Source organism: Coregonus lavaretus, assembly GCF_964263955.1.
Source record: "Coregonus lavaretus genome assembly, chromosome: 16".
Lineage (NCBI taxonomy): Eukaryota > Metazoa > Chordata > Actinopteri > Salmoniformes > Salmonidae > Coregonus > Coregonus lavaretus.
The window spans coordinates 30,984,501-31,003,976 of record NC_140003.1 but is presented as its reverse complement, the minus strand read 5'-3'; the positions used below and the strand labels follow the sequence as shown (position 1 = coordinate 31,003,976).

The following is a 19,476-nucleotide window of genomic DNA, read 5'->3' as shown; positions in this document are numbered from 1 at the left end:
TGAGATATATATATTTTTAATGATTTCTGATTGTCTTAGTCACCACGTCCACCACTAATATGCTGAGCTTATCAGTAATTTTTTTATTCACCTCACACAGTGAAAACAAAATACCTTCCTTTCCCTTGCACAAAAACAGCAGTCTGTACCGAGCTCACTCACGCTCTGGGCCAGGAATAGGCAAGTTGATACAATGTTGCCTGTTCGCTAAAGACAGTTTCCGAACAGATCCAGTTGATTGATTTGATACAATGTTGCACTTCACTAGTGATAACTCAAATCAAGACCGATAGAAATGGAGGAAGACATGCTGTGTAGAGACATGAATGTGATTGAAAGAACCAGAATTTTCATCGTATTTTTTTATTTTTGGCTTTATAGGCTATTTTTACTTACACCTGGATGTGCCTGGCCCCACTCTACTTGCCACCTGCCTGTTGCTCCCCCTCAACTCACAAATCGCATAATTTACACAGAACCACCGCGGACCCTTCGTGTGAAAAGGCGTTCTATGGACTGTTTTGTCAACGCGCTCAATGTATTCCAAAGATTTGTGGCAACCAGATGATCCCAATAATTTAGGTAGCCTAGTAAACAATGCCTCTGGTATGTTCTATTTTGCGAACTGTCTGGGACTCGTTATTGTTTCCCTGTTTACTACTCAAATATATTTTACTTATTAAGTCAAAGACGAAATGACCTGCAATACACTGGTCTCAAATATATTAGCATAACTAGGCTACACAGAACCATGGCGGACAAACTGTAAAATGAGTGGCTTTTATATCATATTAGCTCTGCCCGCTGGGGCGTGGCTTACGGAGCGCTCTCTGAAATATGCGCTCGGATCGTGTTTTCCACCGGATCGAGTTCTCATCACACCTGCTAATGGAACTCTTTTGTAGTTATACACGTGCAGTGTTCAACAAATCGGAAATGTCAGAGTTTCCTAGTTTGGACTAGCATGTGACTGGGGGCCATTAGGCCCATAAACACGCACTAAATCGATGCATTTAGTTATAAACAAAGCTACAGAAAAGACAGTGTAGGTATTCTACACACCTTAGGCTATACACAGTAGCCTACTGCCTGTGTGTCAAAGTTTACAGATGGATAATGTTAACATTATATAATTATATGCCATTTAGCAGACGCTTTTATCCAAAGCGACTTACAGTCATGCGTGCATACATTTTTGTGTATGGGTGGTCCCGGGGATCGAACCCACTACCTTGGCGTTACAAGCGCCGTGCTCTACAAGCGCCGTGCTCAGGACCACATTATATGCATTCGATTTGTAAACAAACCAAATTTGTGGCTGAACCCCCGCAGTTGTCTAACATTGCGAGATTGTTTGCAAATACGTTTACATGCACATTAATAATTCGAAATGAAACTGATTATGGCAGTAGGCAGATTATGCAATAGTATTGTAAACACTTTACCTTAATTGGCTTAAGGTCCAAATCGGTTTTCTGAACAATCTTTCGATTTCGTTTTGTAAGTGAGTTAATACTTTTTTTTTACCAAAATAAAACTCTGTTCTTATCAGTTTAATACCCTGATACGTCCCCTATCTGGAGACCATATATTATATAGATTTTTGGAACAGGGAGATGGAAGAGGGGCTTTCTCCGTCCACTCCACGCATCGACCTGGTATTGCAGTACCTTCAGGAACAGTGCACACCACCTAACGTTGTCAAAATAAATATGGTTTCATCATGAGTCGGATCTCATGTGCTTCCTTTGTTTTACAGTGTCCCTTTTGAGATTATTCTTATTGTGTCAGCTAATGCTAAAACAAAAGTGCTGTATGATAGCTAGATGGTGAACTGTTGACAGACTGTTGATATAAATGTATTTGTCCGTTTGTCCGTTATTTTCACAAATCCAGTACCTCCAGGAACGGTGCACTCCCTACCCGGTAAAAAAAAACAGTGTTGAAAGTAAAAACAATCAGATATTGTCCCTTGTTTGAAAATAATTGATATACTCACAATCGGATGATTGGCTCTTTGCAATGACATTGCACAAAAATATAGGCCTAGAGAAACTTTTATTGTAACAATGAAACACAAGATTGGGCAGTAGCCTAAAGATAACCAAATACAGCCAGCTAAAATATTCAGTATTAAAATTATGAAAAATAATCTGGGGGTCGCAAACCACCCAGTGGTCAATGGTGTAATTGCAACACGTTTTACTGAGAGCAGAATACAAGCTTCAGGAAACGACTATATATACCTACAATGCCTGGAATGCTACGAAACACCATAAATAGTTGGTGTCATTCGTTTGGCTGTATGTGCACGAACGTGATTTCAGCATTTTGGTACATCGCATACTTTTGTGATATCAGACAGACGTGTAGATATTAAAACGTCAAGGTAAAGATCATTTCTACCGTGTTGTATGATGGGAAAATAGTCGGACAGTGATATAACCAAGTAAAACAAAATTAATCGCTTTTCCACCGCTCTCTCCACAACTGTATTCATAAACGTAATTAAACCCTGGTCGATATGATGCGTTATTATCAGGGGCCAAGTGGTAACCGTCAGCCAAAAACGTGTGCACTGGAATGACTAGCCCTCCACCGCCATCTCCAACTCATACTTACCTGGCAAGGGAGATACCGTGATCAAGAAGGCGGTTCACCCAGGGTGAGGCTCAGCCATTGCCCTCCGGCTGGGATGCGCCGTAGAGTAGTGCAATTGCCCCTGATCGTGATTGGCTGGAAGTTTGGAGCGTGGGCTAAGTAATTATATGGTGTTTGTCAGTGTGTGAGTTAAACAGAATTAATTGAACTTCAGGACAGATTGAACTGATAGATGGCAATAACTGCTTCCATGCCTCCTATTTAGTTTTTTCCCAAGGAATTTAATGTTGTTTTGTGGCTTTACCTTTTCTACTAAAATATGTGCAAAATGATCTGATTTCATTGTGCTATTGGCACATTTCCTTACCTCAGTTACTTTATCTGTGTCTTTATGTTTTGATACATACAAATATAACCCCATTGTTCAATTCATTAATTGATATTCCACAACTGTTACTGTAGCACTGACCACTTTAATGAATAAAGTGCATGTATATTGGGGAACACTTATAAAAAACACAGCACTACAGTGTAGACAATATAAGTTAGACAATATAAAATGTCATAAAATCAAAGCCTATTTACCATATGTACAATGCAACCGTCCCATATTTACAGATTTATTACAACATATTTATATTACTACAACTTGTCAACAACAGAGGTGAAGTGTTCGTAGCTGCTGTACACTTTGTTGTCCAGACCTTTTGATGGGGACATCATATTTGTAGGGCAGAAACTCTTTTTTTTGTATTTTTTATGTCCCTGGGTTGTTTGGCCACAGAGTGTACAGACAGGGAGATTTTGCACCCTTGACACTTTGGCTCCTACTTCTGAGGAGTGTTCCTTATGCTTCCGCTTGAATTGCGTAGCTCTTGCCCAGAATGAAGTACTACTGTGTGCTGTGCCAATTGTAGTAGGCATTTTGGGCAGAGTTGGAGGGACTGATTTAGGTGGACCATCAATCCCTGGATTTGCCTCACTAGCAGGCATTATGGGCCATGTGGAGGGGCCAGCAATTCCTGGGGTTGCTGTAGATGCAGAGAGGGAGGGCACAGGTCTGTTGATGGTAGAGGGGGCGTTGGGTTTTCTCACTGGTGGTGGCAGTAGCAAATGTGGCATCGGTGGCTGAGGCCGGGAGAGTGGTGCCATCATATCTGTCCTTCCCTTTAACACCTTGGTCCCTGCTGTGCTGGGTGTGGGCACATATTCCATCAGGGGGTAGTCTGGTGGAGGGAGGACTGCAGGCTGATGTGGTGCTGGTGGAAGGTCTGCAGATGAGATGGAGGTGGTCTTAGTGATGGTGGAGGGCTGTTTTGTGGCGTGCAAGTTGAGGAGCCTCTCTTGGCGACGGATAAAGTCCTGCACAGTCTTGCTGTTAATCTTGGGTAGAGGAATGCCTGCTTTGCACAGGACTGGATCCTCCACTAAAATCCGGTGCTGGACTCGCTCGTACGCCTTCAAGAGGGTTCTCTTCTCAGGACTGTTGCGAGAGCCTTGAGGTGAGCGCAACCACAACAGTTTCACCAGCGTGTACATCAGCCTGTTGTGCTGAGCACTGATGTCCTGTTGCGCTGGTGCGTAGCGCTTGGCCATCTTTACCCTCTGTATCAGAGCAGCGTCAACAAGATCGTCCCTTTTTGTGCGGCAGTAGAGGGTGTTGCCCCAGTGTGTTCTGTACAACTGGTTGAACTTTTGTGGCTGCTTGTCATGCTCCTCCACGGCATTCCAGGCTTTAAGGACCTGGTTTCTCTGCTCGGTGGTGAGTGACAGCTTTTCTTCTGCCAGGCCAATCTCCACCAGCACAGAGCAGAACATTTCCAACTTAGGAAAGCCAGGAAGAGGGTTTGGACTGCAGGCATCCTCCTGTAAAAGAAAAAGCCATATGAATGTGGTAAGTTCAAATATGTTGTCTTTTTCAGTAACTGGTGCATTGTATTTCATTCTAGCAGACACACGGCTACTCACAAAGGCCGGAGGGTGAACAGTGGCGGTTTCGTCGCTGGTGAGTGTGATGTGGGGCAGGACGGCATCCAGCGCACGGTCGTGTGCCTCCACATCGCTCTGGTACGCCTCGTCTGCGTCATCTGGATCAGGCTGCCCAGGTCGGAGCACCTCCTCTTCTGGACCAGGTCCATCGTTGACAATGTCCTGAAGAGAGAAGGGCCCAGATTCCCCCGTGCTCTGGCTGAACAGGTACTCCAACCCGAGCAGCTCGTTGGAAGAGACATCAGCAGGGGCCCGGAAATTCTCCTCCACAGTCTCTCCGAACAGCTGCTGACAGCGAGCGTTGAGGCGATCAATCAGCGGCGCCGAATAGGTCCTGTGGTGCCGTCCTTTGCCACCAAACACGGCATCCCCGCTCCTGTCAGAGTTCCACCGTGCAATGCCACTGATCAGGTAAACCTGATAGGGCCGTGCTGCACAGTGGGGACCTGAAAATCAAAATTGAAGGTATTATACAACAGTTAGTTCCACTTTTTCAACTAATTAGTTTGATTGGACAATGGGCATTCCATGAGTTCCTATATTGAGCGTTACTGCACGGGGACTTTTAACTACATGTATCACTCCGCTTTACAGGTGTTCTAATAAATGTTTTGTTTGTGTTGCTTGGCAAAAGTCAAGTCCGAAGTCCAGTTGCAGATCTTTTTGTGTTGGCGGAGGAAAATAAATGATTAAAAAAAGAAACAAATCATAATCTGTTGTGGCTTATTACTGTTAACTAATAAATGGCAATTGTAGAATGGTTGTATTAAAGCTATATCCAAATCACAGCTGTGATATATTCAGTACAATCGCACCCCCTCTCCTGTCATTATTGCTTAATGACAGGGTCACATATTTAATTTGTTACAAGTATAGAGAATACACCTGTGTACCTGGAATCATGTTCGGCAGAGCTTTGTGGAATCCTTCCAGGCTGTTGCTTCCACGCAGACATTTGTAGTAGGGTAGGTCCACATTGTTAATGGTTGTGGTACGCGCCACCCTATACATGTTCATGTCTGGTGGATCCTGGATGCACTCCAGGTGTCGCTGCTGGCCTGCCCACATCTCATCAATGGCCTCTGTAAATACATACATACATGCATGCATACAGTGAGTTATGTTCACTTTGTATGCAACTCTATCCGTATCAATGTTGTAATAACTTTTTTGAATGAGGTCTTTTATACCAGGTGTTTTGAAAAGGCTCACTCCGCTCTCGTCCAGCCCTGCGGGACCTTTCAGCTCCTCAATGGCCAGATGGATGAGCCGGAATGTTTCCTGAGCTCCCAGTGTGACCCTTCGCACGTGGTGTTTGAGGTGCTCCCTGGTAATGTAGAGGCGGACAATATCCTCATCTGACACAGTCATCAGCGTTGCCGGGTCCTTGGCTCTCATGGCCTTGATGAGCAGCTCCAGGTCTGAGCGGTTATAGGCCAGCACTCCCCCAGCTAGCGCAGACTTGAATGCAGCATACTTCGAGTGGGACTCTGTGCGTATGGCTGCATCAAACCGGTGGATCCAGTGAAAGATGTCCAGACGCACAACCATCCCGTTGTCCACCCAAGGCTGGAACAAAATCCCCAGCGCTGTTGGGCCCTGCGCACGGCAACACCCACGGTCCACGTATATAATTTTTGGGACTGGTTGATTGGCCAGCCGGAACCTCTCCATGACCCCAAGGCACATCGGTTTCAGCTTCTCTGTGGACTCCTCACAGGTCAGCACAAATGAAACTATCTGGGAGTGCTCGTTTCCGATGCTGGTGAACCACTCAGCTGAGCCTCCACCCTCCCCAGACAGCTTCTTCACCACCTAAAACATGTCAAGTGTGCATAATGAGATAACCTGTTAGATTTTATTGATATGTGATTTTTCTTAATCACTTTACAACAATGTGAAAATGGGTTCAATTTAAAACTTAATAAAAAACCAAACAATACTGCAAGATGTTTTGCATGATTTACATACTTTCTTGGTGGAATCCATTTTCAGCACAGTGCCAAAAGTGGAGAGGATCTGGCTCCGGTAATCCTGCACGTTGTTGGCCTCCGCCAGCAGGAAGGCGTGGCGCAGGAGCCGCGCGGAGGGGAGCTCTCTTGGAGGAGGTGGAGCCTGGAAAGTGTGCCTTAGTGCAGAAACGATCCCTCCAGGTTTCACGACAGTCATGAGGAGTGTGGTGTACAGGTCCTTACGCTGAAGGTACTCTTCAACGTGGTTCTCCTGTATCTGCCGCCACACCTTGACCATGGTGTTCCCTTCCGTCCGGTCCCTCAGAAGGCGCACAACAGTCCTATCCACGCCACGCCTATAAGTAGAGTCACAATCAATATGTTCAGGTGGATTTGAGTGACACTTCCAGGTCTGTCAAACGCACACATTATGTTCAGTATACTCACTTGCTGGTGAGGATGGCAGGGAACATAGCTTGGTGAGCCTCGCTAAGCTGGGACAAAATAGCGGCATCCCACGCAAGCCACCGACCCATTGTGCCACCTTCTCCGCTTCTGGCCGCTTTTGTACATGGTCCACAGCACAGGACCTCAGTGAGCATGGTGTACCAGGTGGACACGTCACAGATGTGACGTACCTAAAGTACATATGGGGAGAAAATCTTATTAAAAAAAAGGCCAATAGCAGGATATGGCTTTCTGTGCTCTTTTTTTGTCTTGCATGTTTACATACATAGTAATAAACTAATGTAAAAACTCTAACAAAGGTGAAGTGAGTTATACCCGGTGGTGATAGCCAGACTTGTAGAGGTGCACGTTCCGTCCTCTACCCAGACACTGATCCCCTCGAGGACACTTCAGGGAGTACCTCCACACTCCAACAGGACGCCACACAAAAACACGACTCCGAAAAAACTGTTGTGGAGTTGGCGGGGCACCCCTGACGTAGCCGGGAGGTTCTTCTGGGTAAAACCACATGCGGTCCGATTTCATCACCCGTCGCCTCCTGAACAGACCACTTTTGTCCTTATAGATTTGAACGGGTGTGAACAGCCCTCTTTCATTGTGGTCTTTGAGCCAGGAAATGTCTGCAGATGGGATGCCATTGGGGTTTTCCCACAGACGCACCCAACCCTCTAGCTCCACCTGCAACACACAACACATACAAAACACACTTAGTTATTACTTATTATTTTACATTACTTTGGTTAGTACAAATGAATGTCAAAACATACAACCAATTAAAAAAAAAAAAAAAACCAACATGTTAAACAAATTGTTCTCCTTGACATTGTTTGCATATAATGTGAATTTTACTTACAGGGGAGTCACTCAGAGGTGATTCCGTGGGAAAAGGCTGACCCTCATGATCCTGTGCTGTGGACGGGGACTCTGTGAGTTGGCCAGGGGGCTCGGGCTGTTTGGGCCGGACAGGGGGCTCGGGCTGTTTGGGCCGGACAGCGGGCTCGGTCTGCTTGGGCCGGACAGGGGGCTCGAGCTTCTTGGGCCGGACAGCGGGTTCGAGCTTCTTGGGCCGGACAGCGGGTTCAAGCTTCTTGGGCCGGACAGGCGGCTCGGGCTGCTTGGGCCGGACAGCGGGCTCGGGCTTCTTGGGCCGGACAGCGGGCTCGAGCTTCTTGGGCCGGACAGCGGGTTCAAGCTTCTTGGGCCGGACAGGCGGCTCGGGCTGCTTGGGCCGGACAGCGGGCTCGGGCTTCTTGGGCCGGACAGCGGGCTCGGGCTGCTTGGGCCGGACAGCGGGCTCGGGCTTCTTGGGCCGGACAGCGGGCTCGGGCTGCTTGGGCCGGACAGGGGGCTCGGGCTTCTTGGGCCGGACAGGGGGCTCGGGCTGCTTGGGCCGGACAGGGGGCTCGAACTGTTTGATTGTGTCTGTGGGAATTTTCCAAACAAAGTGGTTTTGTATAATTTTTAAATTTTTTACGGTTTCATGTCTGTTTACTCTGTAACTCCCCTACCTTCAACAGCCTGGCTTGCAGCTAACAGTTCACTGTCGTCCCCTGGCCATGATGAAGGATCACACTTGGAGGTGCTTGCCTGCGGTTGCTGGACAACAAAATTTATTGTAACTATATAGATTTTATGATGTACCAGCTTTTAATTATCAAAAGCAAACAAAAACATTTAGTGATTAAAATATCTCTAATATGAAAATAATTTACCATGCTATTCTGCTCTTCCCATTACATACAACTTACTTGCTCCTTGTCAACAATATATTTCCTGAACCGCTTCATCTGCACACTTGTGATGTGGGTCACTGGTGTGTGCAGCCACCTCCTCACAGAACTGTATGCTTTCTTTATTATCTCCTTCTCCTCCTCACTGAATAGCTCTGGCCTGTCCTTTTGGGTGGGGTACTTGCTGTAGAGAGTCCACATCTCCTGAAAGGTGCTTTCCTCAAACCCTCTCTGACCGTAAATACACCTGTCGATGTTGGCCTCCAGGAGAATGCAGACTTGTGGGAAACTCTCTGCATATTCATTGAGGTAGTCTTTCACTCCCTGGTTCACTCTCTCTCCCTCCCTATGTTGAGTGGTCTCCTCTGATCTGTGCTTGTCAAGTATACTGCCATTTATTATAAGCATGCCATTAAAATTGTATAATAAATGCATTGCCTCCAATGGTATTAAATATAATATACTTACTACTTCAAGTAGCCCACATCGTTTTCCACAAGCCAGTGAAAAGATGCGTTTTCATACTGGCCAAATGGTATCACCAGCTTTCCCAGGCACAGCTGACGCGAAGGAGTGTGGATACCCTCCGCTCGAAGGAGCTTCTCTGCATGAGCCAAGGCTGTAGCCTGGTTCCGCAGCTCCTGTGGAGGTTTGGGAAAGAGCATCCTTTTCTCCCGATAGTAACGGGCCTCTTTTGTCGCCACCAATACGGCCTGCTGACGATATGGAGGGGCATCTGGGTTGATTACGCGGATTACTGGGCTCGCCATCTTCATTGACATACAAAACTGACAGTGACAGTAAACTCAGCAAGATCGTAACAGTGGGTCTCCGAAATGGCTCGATCAAGAGAAAAACTAGACCAATTCGCACAAAACAAAAACGTTGGTTAAGGTCTCCAAGGGTCTCAGATAACTTCCACCAAATCCCAAGACAATGAATGATATACGAATAAAGTAATGAGCGAAAGTCGGGTCCAAATACGGGGCTAATGCGATTTTTGCGAGGCTGCTAATGAGATTTTTTTTCAAGTGACGCAAGCGACTGTAGACAGTTACGCGTTCTGATTGGTCTAGAGTCTACAGTGACTGTAGACTCTAGACCAAACAGAACGCGTAACTGTCTACAGTCGTTGCGCTACTGTGAGCTTCCCAAATGTGGAAATCTCGATTGCATAATTTCTGGTAGTGGGGGACTGCGTTCGCGCTCTCCCCTGTTCTTGTTGTTTAAAATAAAATGCGGGAGCTAACATTCACGGTGTGATGGTCCGAGTGTTTACTCTGAGTGCTGTGGAGTTATGTGTTGAGAAGGAGATTTATCAGCTTCTCCCTTATCTTCCTCATCAGATGAATGGTTTTAGAAATTAGGATCTATTTCAAAGCAAACTAAGGCCTTATAGATACATTTTGTCTTCTGAAAACCCCAAATATTTGTGATCTGTTATTAAAAGCACTGGTGATTATGCCTGTCATGTCCTGATAATGTATAGGCCTACTTGTTAATGGATCGTCTTGCGCCCTCTGACAGAATCTAGATGGAGGTGTTTTATTTGCTACATAATTAAGTCATTTATAGAACAGTATGCCATTTAAGCCCACAATAAAGAATAGATTACTGCTCATTGTAACAGAATGATCAGAATTAAGAGGGAGAAAATGTATTGAATGACTTGGAGAATCACATTCACTTTAAAGGTGTGCCTGAAGTTGAAATGTCCCGAATACAGATTTAGAATGCTAATTTGGTCTGCTTTGATTTTATATCGTGGGACATGGACTCGGTCTATATCACTGAGGCTCATCCACTTTGTATAGTGTATCCACCTCTCATTCCTCGACTGTGGAGTGGCCGATGACGCCATCGCCCCACCTTAAGGATCGCTTAGGTAGATTTATTTGACCGTTTAAAACACAATACAACCACACATGTGGAGAATGCATTTACGATCATCGAGAATGACACAAAAATAAGATTGAAAACGTATTTCCATTGTGGTCCTGTTAAATGTTTTTCTAAACATAGTAGGGCTAGGATCCACATAACACAACAAAGGACAGGAGGACATTATCATAGTCTAGAGCCTTACATACTGACATGGAAAAGGAACCATTCTATTGGTCCATCATTAGCCAGCTTTAGACATTCTTTCTAAATGAAGTTCTGGTCGACATGGCTTTGAGTTGCTGTGATAGTTTGTTCCACTCAACAGCGCCGGTAAATAAAAGGTGTTCTTACCAGATAGACTCTTACACTATCAATACTTTTTGAGGTCCGAGCTAGGAATTTACATTTTTGGTTTATCTTTGTTAAAACCTTTTGGGCCAGCAGTGTGGATTGGCAAGGTCGCATTTCGGAGTACGCATGGCTCTCGACCTTCGCCTCTCCCGAGTCCGTACGGGAGTTGCAGCGATGGGACAAGACTGTAACTACCAATTGGATATCACGAAATTCGGGGGAAAAAATGATAAAACGTTAAAAAATATACATAATAATAATAACAAATTAAAAATAAACCTTTAGGGCCATATTCTCAGCAGTCAGGTACCTATCCAATTCACACCCAAGGTAGCTGACTGAGGTTTTTGGTGTAACCACTGAGTTGCCCACTTTCACACCAAAACCAGGGGACCTTGCAACCTTTACTCTGGAACCAAATAAGATGGATTCTGTTTTTCCAAGATGCAGAGAAAATGTGTTATCTGAAAGCCATTTAGTGATATTGGATAACTCTGCACTAAGGATCTCTTCTACTGAGGCTTGGTTCTTCTGGGACACCAGTAGAGCGGCGTCATCTGCATACAAAAACTAATTAGGAGAGCAGGCTGATTTCATATCGTTAATGGACAGTAGGAAGAGAAGTGGGCCGAGGATCCTCCCCTGCGGGACCCCACAGCTAATCCCCTTCACACTAGAATGTTTACCATTAACCTCCACCATTTGGTCTCTACCCGTTGAATAGGGTCTAACCCAGTCAATGGCCCTGCTGTTAAAACCAAGGGCTTTTAACTTGTAGAGCATGATACTATGGTCAACCGTGTCAAACGCCTTCTGCAGATCCAGCATTACCATTCCACAGACCTTTCCCTGGTCAACCATTACCATGCCACAGGCCTTTCCCTGGTCAACCATTACCATTCCACAGGCCTTTCCCTGGTCAACCATTACCATGCCACGGACATTTCCCAGGTCCACTTCTTTCCTGATGAAGTCAGTTAAAACAACAGACGTGTCAGTATAGTGGGTCTTTCTAAAACCAGACCGTAGTTCGTATAAAATATTATTCTTGCCAGTATATTCCTCTATCTGTTCATAAATGACTTTTTTTCCAGCACTTTAGACAGCACACTCCAAATAGATAGCGGTGTGCAGTTGCTCCTGTCTGTTTAGCTACCCTTCTTGTGGATAGGGGGTCACTCTGGCATTGGCCATATACCACAAACCCCCCCCCCAGGTGCATTATCGCTATTAGAAACTGGTTACCAACTAAATTAGAACAGTCAAAATATAGTTTTTGTCAATCTGCATTCAGGGCTCGAACCACCCAGTTCATAATTAAGCAGTAAGGCACGAGTAAGGTGTGGTATATGGCCAATATACCACGGCTAAGGGATGTTCTTAAGCACGACGCAACGCAGAGTGCCTGGATACAGCCCTTAGCCGTAGTATATTGGCCATGAATGCAGATTGACAAAAACTATATTTTGACTGTGACGTGATCTTCCTGTCTGGGTTGGCGCCCCCCCCCCTTGGTTTGTGCTGTGGTGGAGACCTCTGTGGGCTATACTCGGCCTTGTCTCAGGATTGTAAGTTGGTGGTTGGGGATATCCCTCTAGTGGTGCGGGGGCTGTGCTTTGGCGGAGTGGGTGGGGTTATATCCTTCCTGTTTGGCCCTGTCCGGGGGTTTCTTCGGATGGGGCCACAGTGTCTCCGGACCGCTCCTGTCTCAGCCTCCAGTATTTATGCTGCAGTAGTTTATGTGTCGGGGGGCTGGGGTTAGTTGGTTATACCTGGAGTACTTCTCCTGTCTTATCCAGTGTCCTGTGTGAATTTAAGTATGCTCTCTCTAATTCTCTCGTTCTCTCTTTCTCTCTGAGAACCTGAGCCCTAGGACCATACGTCAGGACTACCGGGCATGATGACACCTTGCTGTCCCCAGTCCGCCTGGCCTTGCTGCTATTCCAGTTTCAACTGTTCTGCCTGCGGCTACGAAACCCCTACCTGTCCCAGACCTGCTGTTTTCAACTCTTAATGATCGGCTATGAAAAGCCAACTGAGAGACCTGAGCCCTAGGACCATACGTCGGGACTACCGGCCGTGGTGACTCCTTGCTGTCCCCAGTCCGCCTGGCCTTGCTGCTATTCCAGTTTCAACTGTTCTGCCTGCGGTTATGGAACCCCTACCTGTCCCAGACCTGCTGTTTTCAACTCTTAATGATCGGCTATGAAAAGCCAACTGAGATTTATTCCTGATTATTATTTGACCATGCTTGTCACTTATGAACATTTTTGAACATCTTGGCATGGTTCTGTTATAATCTCCACCCGGCACAGCCAGAAGAGGACTGGCCACCCCTCATAGCCTGGTTCCTCTCTAGGTTTCTTCCTAGGTTTTCGCCTTTCTAGGGAGTTTTTCCTAGCCACCGTGCTTCTACACCTGCATTACTAGCTGTTTGGGGTTTTAGGCTGGGTTTCTGTACAGCACTTCGAGATATTAGCTGATGTAAGAAGGGCTATATAAAATAAAATTGATTGAAAATTGATACCACAAACCCCCGAGGTGCCTTATTGCTATTATAAACTGGTTACCAACGTAATTAGAGCAGTAAAAATAAATGTTGTTTAAGCTTGTTTTTCTCCAATGTTTGCAAACATTGTAAATGTAAACAAACACTGTATAGCCTCATAACATGGTTAACACAGTCATTTTTATATCATGGATGGTCAGTCCTTGCATCCATAGCTCTGTCTATTAATCTGAGAGTGGTTACATTTCTCCAGGCCCATCCCTCAGCTTTTTATCCAAAACAGAGGCGGGGCCAACGTTTTGTTATTGTTTCATCTGTGGATTTGCCCTTTAAACAGCTGCGTATTATCAAGATATCGAAGTAGCAGGCTACTGTTTCTCCTCCATATCTGGGGGTCGTATGCCACCCTGTGGTCGATGGTGGCATCATATTTGACTGAGCACAGAAAACAAACGTGAGGAAACGATGCCTACAATGTCTGGAACGATACAAAACACCAGAACTATTTGGTGTCATTCGGTTGGCTGTGTGTGCACGAACGTGGTTTCAGCATTTTGGTACATCGCCTACTTTTGTGTAATCAGACGGACGTTCAGATAGAAAAAAAAAGGTCAATAGAATTTCTACCGTGTTGCATGATGGGAAAATAGTCAGACAGCGATATAATATAGTTAAACAAAATGGATCGCTTTTCCACCGCTTTGTCCGTAACTATATTCGTAAACGTCATTAAACCCTGGTCGATATGATGTGGTATTATCAGTAGTCGAGGTGGTAACCGTCAGCCAAAAACCTTTGCCCTGGAATGAGTCCCCCTCTAGCAACGTGTACAACTCATACTTACCTGGCAAGGGAGATACCGTGATCAAGAAGGCGGTTCACCCAGGGTGAGGCTCAGCCATTGTACTCCGGCTGTGCTGACCCCTGCCAATTTCCCAAATGTGGAAATCTCGATTGCATAATTTCTGGTAGTGGGGGACTGCGTTCGCGCTCTCCCCTGATCTTGGTGTTCAAAATCAATTATTTAACTTTTGTCACTTTGTGGGTATTAGAGTTATGGTTCTGAGATCGGTTGAGTTAAGTGAGGTATGTCGGCAAAGTTAAGTGCGGAATGTCTGCATTTGCCTTTACTTTAGCTTTGCTTCTTCATCGGATGAATGCTAGCCAACTACGGCTAATTTATGGTCACGTCAAACAGTGCAGACAGAATAACAACAGTAGCTGCATTTTCATTTGTTTAAGCTGTTTTCTAGGGACATTTATTTGCATACATTCATAAGAATGAGCTAATGAGGCACGATTTCGCCTGGCATAGAAAATGTGCTCTCTCCTCAGGACATTGTTGTTCAGAGGAGCTAGCCAACAACACAGCTAACACAATCACTTCAAACTGAACTTGTAAAGACTGCAAACTAGCTGCACTTCGGTTCGTTATACCTATTTTCAATTGACATTTCTTTGTATATATCCATAAAAATGATGCCAGCTGTTTCATGATTTCGACTGGCTGAGAAAAGCTGCCTGCCTCTGTCTAGTCCCTACAATTGTATTACTATTGGACAGCTGGAGATCGAATTTGAATATTGAAACAATGTTGCAAATGTCGGAGAGACAGACATCAAGGTTTATACAAATCTCCCCTGTTGAAAACTAAATGTTAGTCTAAAAGAAATGTGAGACAATGTCTAGATGCTTTTTATAGTGGACATCAAGTTTATAAATTGCCTGGCTGGGTTGATGAAACAGTGGTTTGCACAGTCAGATGTAACAGAGTAAATAAGCATTTTAATGTAATAGATTTAGCCGGTGGTAACTTGTGGAATAGACACCATCTGGAATGCGGTTTTAAACAATCAGGATTAGACCCACCTGTTGTACACAAATGGGTAATTGTTTACAAGTTGCTAGCGATCCCATAAAGCCATCCCCGAACCCAACATATTTTCTTCTTCTTCTATGGTTTGTTAACTTCCTGTTCTTCGACGGACTCTGGCTGGACTGAAGACGATGCAAAGTTTAGAAGATTTCAAAGTATGCGGCGTCAGTCTCAGAACAGAGCCTTCAACCGCAAGGGGCCGTTGCAATTCCACTTCCTATCTGGGAACCATATATTAAATAGATTTTTGGAACAGGGAGATGGAATAGGGGTTTGCTTTGTCCACTCCATGCATCAACCTGGTATTGCAGTATCTCCAGGAACGGTGCACCCCTCTAATGTTGTTAAAGAATCGCATCTTCCTTTGCTAGCAGTGTCCTGTTTGAGCTCATTCTTATCAGAGTCAGTTCCTGCCAAAAAAAGAAAGTGCTGTATTTGTCAACTGTTTACATACTGTAATGACCCAGCTGGGTCATAAAGTAAAAGAGAGACGGGCACCAGGTGTACAGGCAGAACACAGGTTTATTCCTGAATGGGCTATTGTTCAGGCCACAGCCCACGCCGCTAAACCTCGAACATACACAAATATAACATGTCAAGTCAAGGGTCCAAAACAGAAGAGAGAGAGATGAGACCGTAACCCCTATTTAAGCTTTCCAAAACCCTGCGGGATTACCCCCCCCAACCTTTCCATCTGTCCTGGCATATTTAACCCCTGCTAGCACCCATGAGAACGATAACACACCCACGAACACAGAACACAATACCGGGTCGTTACATAGCCCCCTCCTTTCTAAACCCTAGCCCCTAGGGTTACAAAACAAAATCCTTAAAACGACCCGGAGGTCGCATCAGTCTCTTGTGCCTCCCCTTGACTCTCACTGGTGGACCCCCAGAACACTCATCTGCCCCAATGTAATTTCCAGCGCCCTCCGAAGAGGCAGCCCCCGTTCCAGGCTCAGGTTGCGCTAGAGTCTCCTCGCTAGACTGTCCCCGTGTGCTCACATTAGAGTCCTCACTTCCATTCCTTACCGTTTTCCTCCCTCTGTAGGGCGCCAATCGGTCCCGGTGGACCACCACCTTCCTGCTCCGTGGGGGAACCTCCACCCGGTACGTAACCTCCCCCACTCTCTCTATCACCAGGCACGGCCCCACCCAGGCACTGTCCAGCTTTGGGCACCGCCCCTTCTTGCGCGTGGGGTTGTGAAGCCACACGCGTTCTCCCGCTCCAAAGTGCCTCCCCCTAGCGCGTGAGTCATAGTGCCGCTTTTGGCGCATTCCTGCGTTCTCGAGTTGCTCTCTTGCGAAGGTGTGAGCCTCTTCTAACCGGTTCTGCAGACGACGAACATAGTTCGGGCCAGGCAAAACCCCGTCGTCGTTATCAGGAGGGTGGCCAAACGTCAGTTCGGCTGGGGTGCGCAACTCACGACCTAACATTAGTAGCGCTGGGGAGCACGCAGTCGATTCTTGAACATCCAACCTACAGTGGGGAAAAAAAGTATTTAGTCAGCCACCAATTGTGCAAGTTCTCACACTTAAAAAGATGAGAGAGGCCTGTAATTTTCATCATAGGTACACGTCAACTATGACAGACAAATTGAGGGAAAAAAATCCAGAAAATCACATTGTATGATTTTTTATGAATTTATTTGCAAATTATGGTGGAAAATAAGTATTTGGTCACCTACAAACAAGCAAGATTTCTGGCTCTCACAGACCTGTAACTTCTTCTTTAAGAGGCTCCTCTGTCCTCCACTCGTTACCTGTATTAATGGCACCTGTTTGAACTTGTTATCAGTATAAAAGGCACCTGTCCACAACCTCAAACAGTCACACTCCAAACTCCACTATGGCCAAGACCAAAGAGCTGTCAAAGGACACCAGAAACAAAATTGTAGACCTGCACCAGGCTGGGAAGACTGAATCTGCAATAGGTAAGCAGCTTGGTTTGAAGAAATCAACTGTGGGAGCAATTATTAGGAAATGGAAGACATTGATAATCTCCCTCAATCTGGGGCTCCACGCAAGATCTCACCCCGTGGGGTCAAAATGATCACAAGAACGGTGAGCAAAAATCCCAGAACCACACGGGGGGACCTAGTGAATGACCTGCAGAGAGCTGGGACCAAAGTAACAAAGCCTACCATCAGTAACACACTACGCCGCCAGGGACTAAAATCCTGCAGTGCCAGACGTGTCCCCCTGCTTAAGCCAGTACATGTCCAGGCCCGTCTGAAGTTTGCTAGAGTGCATTTGGATGATCCAGAAGAGGATTGGGAGAATGTCATATGGTCAGATGAAACCAAAATATAACTTTTTGGTAAAAACTCAACTCGTCGTGTTTGGAGGACAAAGAATGCTGATTTGCATCCAAAGAACACCATACCTACTGTGAAGCATGGGGGTGGAAACATCATGCTTTGGGGCTGTTTTTCTGCAAAGGGACCAGGACGACTGATCCGTGTAAAGGAAAGAATGAATGGGGCCATGTATCGTGAGATTTTGAGTGAAAACCTCCTTCCATCAGCAAGGGCATTGAAGATGAAACGTGGCTGGGTCTTTCAGCATGACAATGATCCCAAACACACCACCCGGGCAACGAAGGAGTGGCTTCGTAAGAAGCATTTCAAGGTCCTGGAGTGGCCTAGCCAGCCTCCAGATCTCAACCCCATAGAAAATCTTTGGAGGGAGTTGAAAGTCTGTGTTGCCCAGCGACAGCCCCAAAACATCACTGCTCTAGAGGAGATCTGCATGGAGGAATGGGCCAAAATACCAGCAACAGTGTGTAAAAACCTTGTGAAGACTTACAGAAAACGTTTGACCTGTGTCATTGCCAACAAAGGGTATATAACAAAGTATTGAGAAACTTTTGTTATTGACCAAATACTTATTTTCCACCATAATTTGCAAATAAATTCATTAAAAATCCTACAATGTGATTTTCTGGATTTTTTCCCCTCATTTTGTCTGTCATAGTTGACGCGTACCTATGATGAAAATTACAGGCCTCTCTTATCTTTTTAAGTGGGAGAACTTGCACAATTGGTGGCTGACTAAATACTTTTTTCCCCCACTGTACATGCCATAAGAATAAACGGTAAGTGGGTGTCCCAATCTCTCTGGTGTTTTGAGGTAACGATAGCCAGCTGTTGTACTAATGTTCTGTTAAATCTTTCCACCAGCCCATCACTCTGGGGGTGAAGCGGAGTAGTGCGCGTCTTCTCCGCGCCTAACCGTCTACACAACTCTGAGAACACCCGTGACTCAAAGTTTCTCCCCTGGTCGCTGTGTATAGACTGTGGCACCCCAAACCGACTGATTATTCCCCCTACCAACGCATCAGCTACTGTTTCTGCCTCCTGGTCTGGGAGAGCGTAAGCCTCTGGCCACTTGGTGAAGTAGTCCATAGCAGTTAGAATCCACCTGTTACCGCTGTCTGTGGTTGGAAACAGTCCAACTATGTCTACCCCCAGTCTCTCCATGGGCTCCCCTACTGGGAATTGTTGTAGGAGGGCGTGTGACTGACCTGGAGGTCCTTTCTTAGCAGCACACTCGTCGCACTGCCTGCAAAAGTCCTCCACATCCCTCCTGTGCCTGGCCCAATAGAAGCCTTTACGTACGCGCTTTAACGTTATGGAGACCCCAAAATGCCCTGCGCCTACTCCCCCGTGAAGCTGCTGTAACACGCTCCCTTGCAGCCTTTTGGGAACCACTACCTGCCACGTAATTTCTCCAGTAGCTGGCTTTTTCCACCCCCTCTGGAGCACTCCCTCAGCCACTCTAAGGACGGAGAACTTAGCCCACAGTCCTTTGGTGACTGGTGATAGAGGGGCTACTTCCCCCCACGGCGGTCGTCTTCTCTCTTCCACCCACCCCAGCACAGGACGCAGCTCTGCGTCCTCCTCCTGGCGACGTCTCCACTCCCCGACGTCCACAGCCTCAAGCTCCCGGCACTCTGTCACCCTCAGCTGACTCAACGTGGCGGTGACTCCCTCCTCCATGCACAGTTCCCTCTCTCGCTCCACCCGTTTGGCGCAGTACCCACAGCCGTCCTCAGCACACGGGCGGCGGGACAAGGCGTCTGCATTGCTGTGGCGAAGGCCGGCCCTGTGCTCC

At 46.2% G+C, this 19,476-nt stretch overlaps 1 protein-coding gene across 1 annotated transcript; it reads right to left on the bottom strand.

Annotated features, from left to right (window-relative positions):
• Positions 1-2,767: 2,767 nt before the first annotated feature.
• LOC311143756 (uncharacterized protein) lies at positions 2,768-8,606 on the bottom strand. The gene is made up of 9 exons (XM_084179634.1): positions 8,519-8,606; positions 7,864-8,432; positions 7,326-7,688; positions 6,990-7,180; positions 6,562-6,898; positions 5,781-6,405; positions 5,484-5,672; positions 4,570-5,036; positions 2,768-4,467 (listed from the first exon to the last, which is right to left on the bottom strand). The coding sequence occupies exons 3-9, from the start codon at positions 7,533-7,535 to the stop codon at positions 3,244-3,246; spliced, it is 3,243 nt and encodes a 1,080-aa protein (XP_084035760.1). The 5' UTR covers positions 7,536-7,688; positions 7,864-8,432; positions 8,519-8,606; the 3' UTR covers positions 2,768-3,243.
• Between the last annotated feature and the right edge of the window lie 10,870 nt (positions 8,607-19,476).

What these genes read in the sequence shown, in the direction of transcription:
- LOC311143756 (XM_084179634.1), bottom strand. Translation starts at nt 7,535, where the DNA reads ATGAAATCGGACCGCATGTGGTTTTACCCAGAAGAACCTCCCGGCTAC. An exon ending in AAATGGATTCCACCAAGAAA is followed by an intron (nt 6,406 to 6,561) that starts GTATGTAAATCA and finishes GACATGTTTTAG; the next exon opens with GTGGTGAAGAAGCTGTCTGG. An exon ending in TCTGCCGAACATGATTCCAG is followed by an intron (nt 5,037 to 5,483) that starts GTACACAGGTGT and finishes TTTGATTTTCAG; the next exon opens with GTCCCCACTGTGCAGCACGG.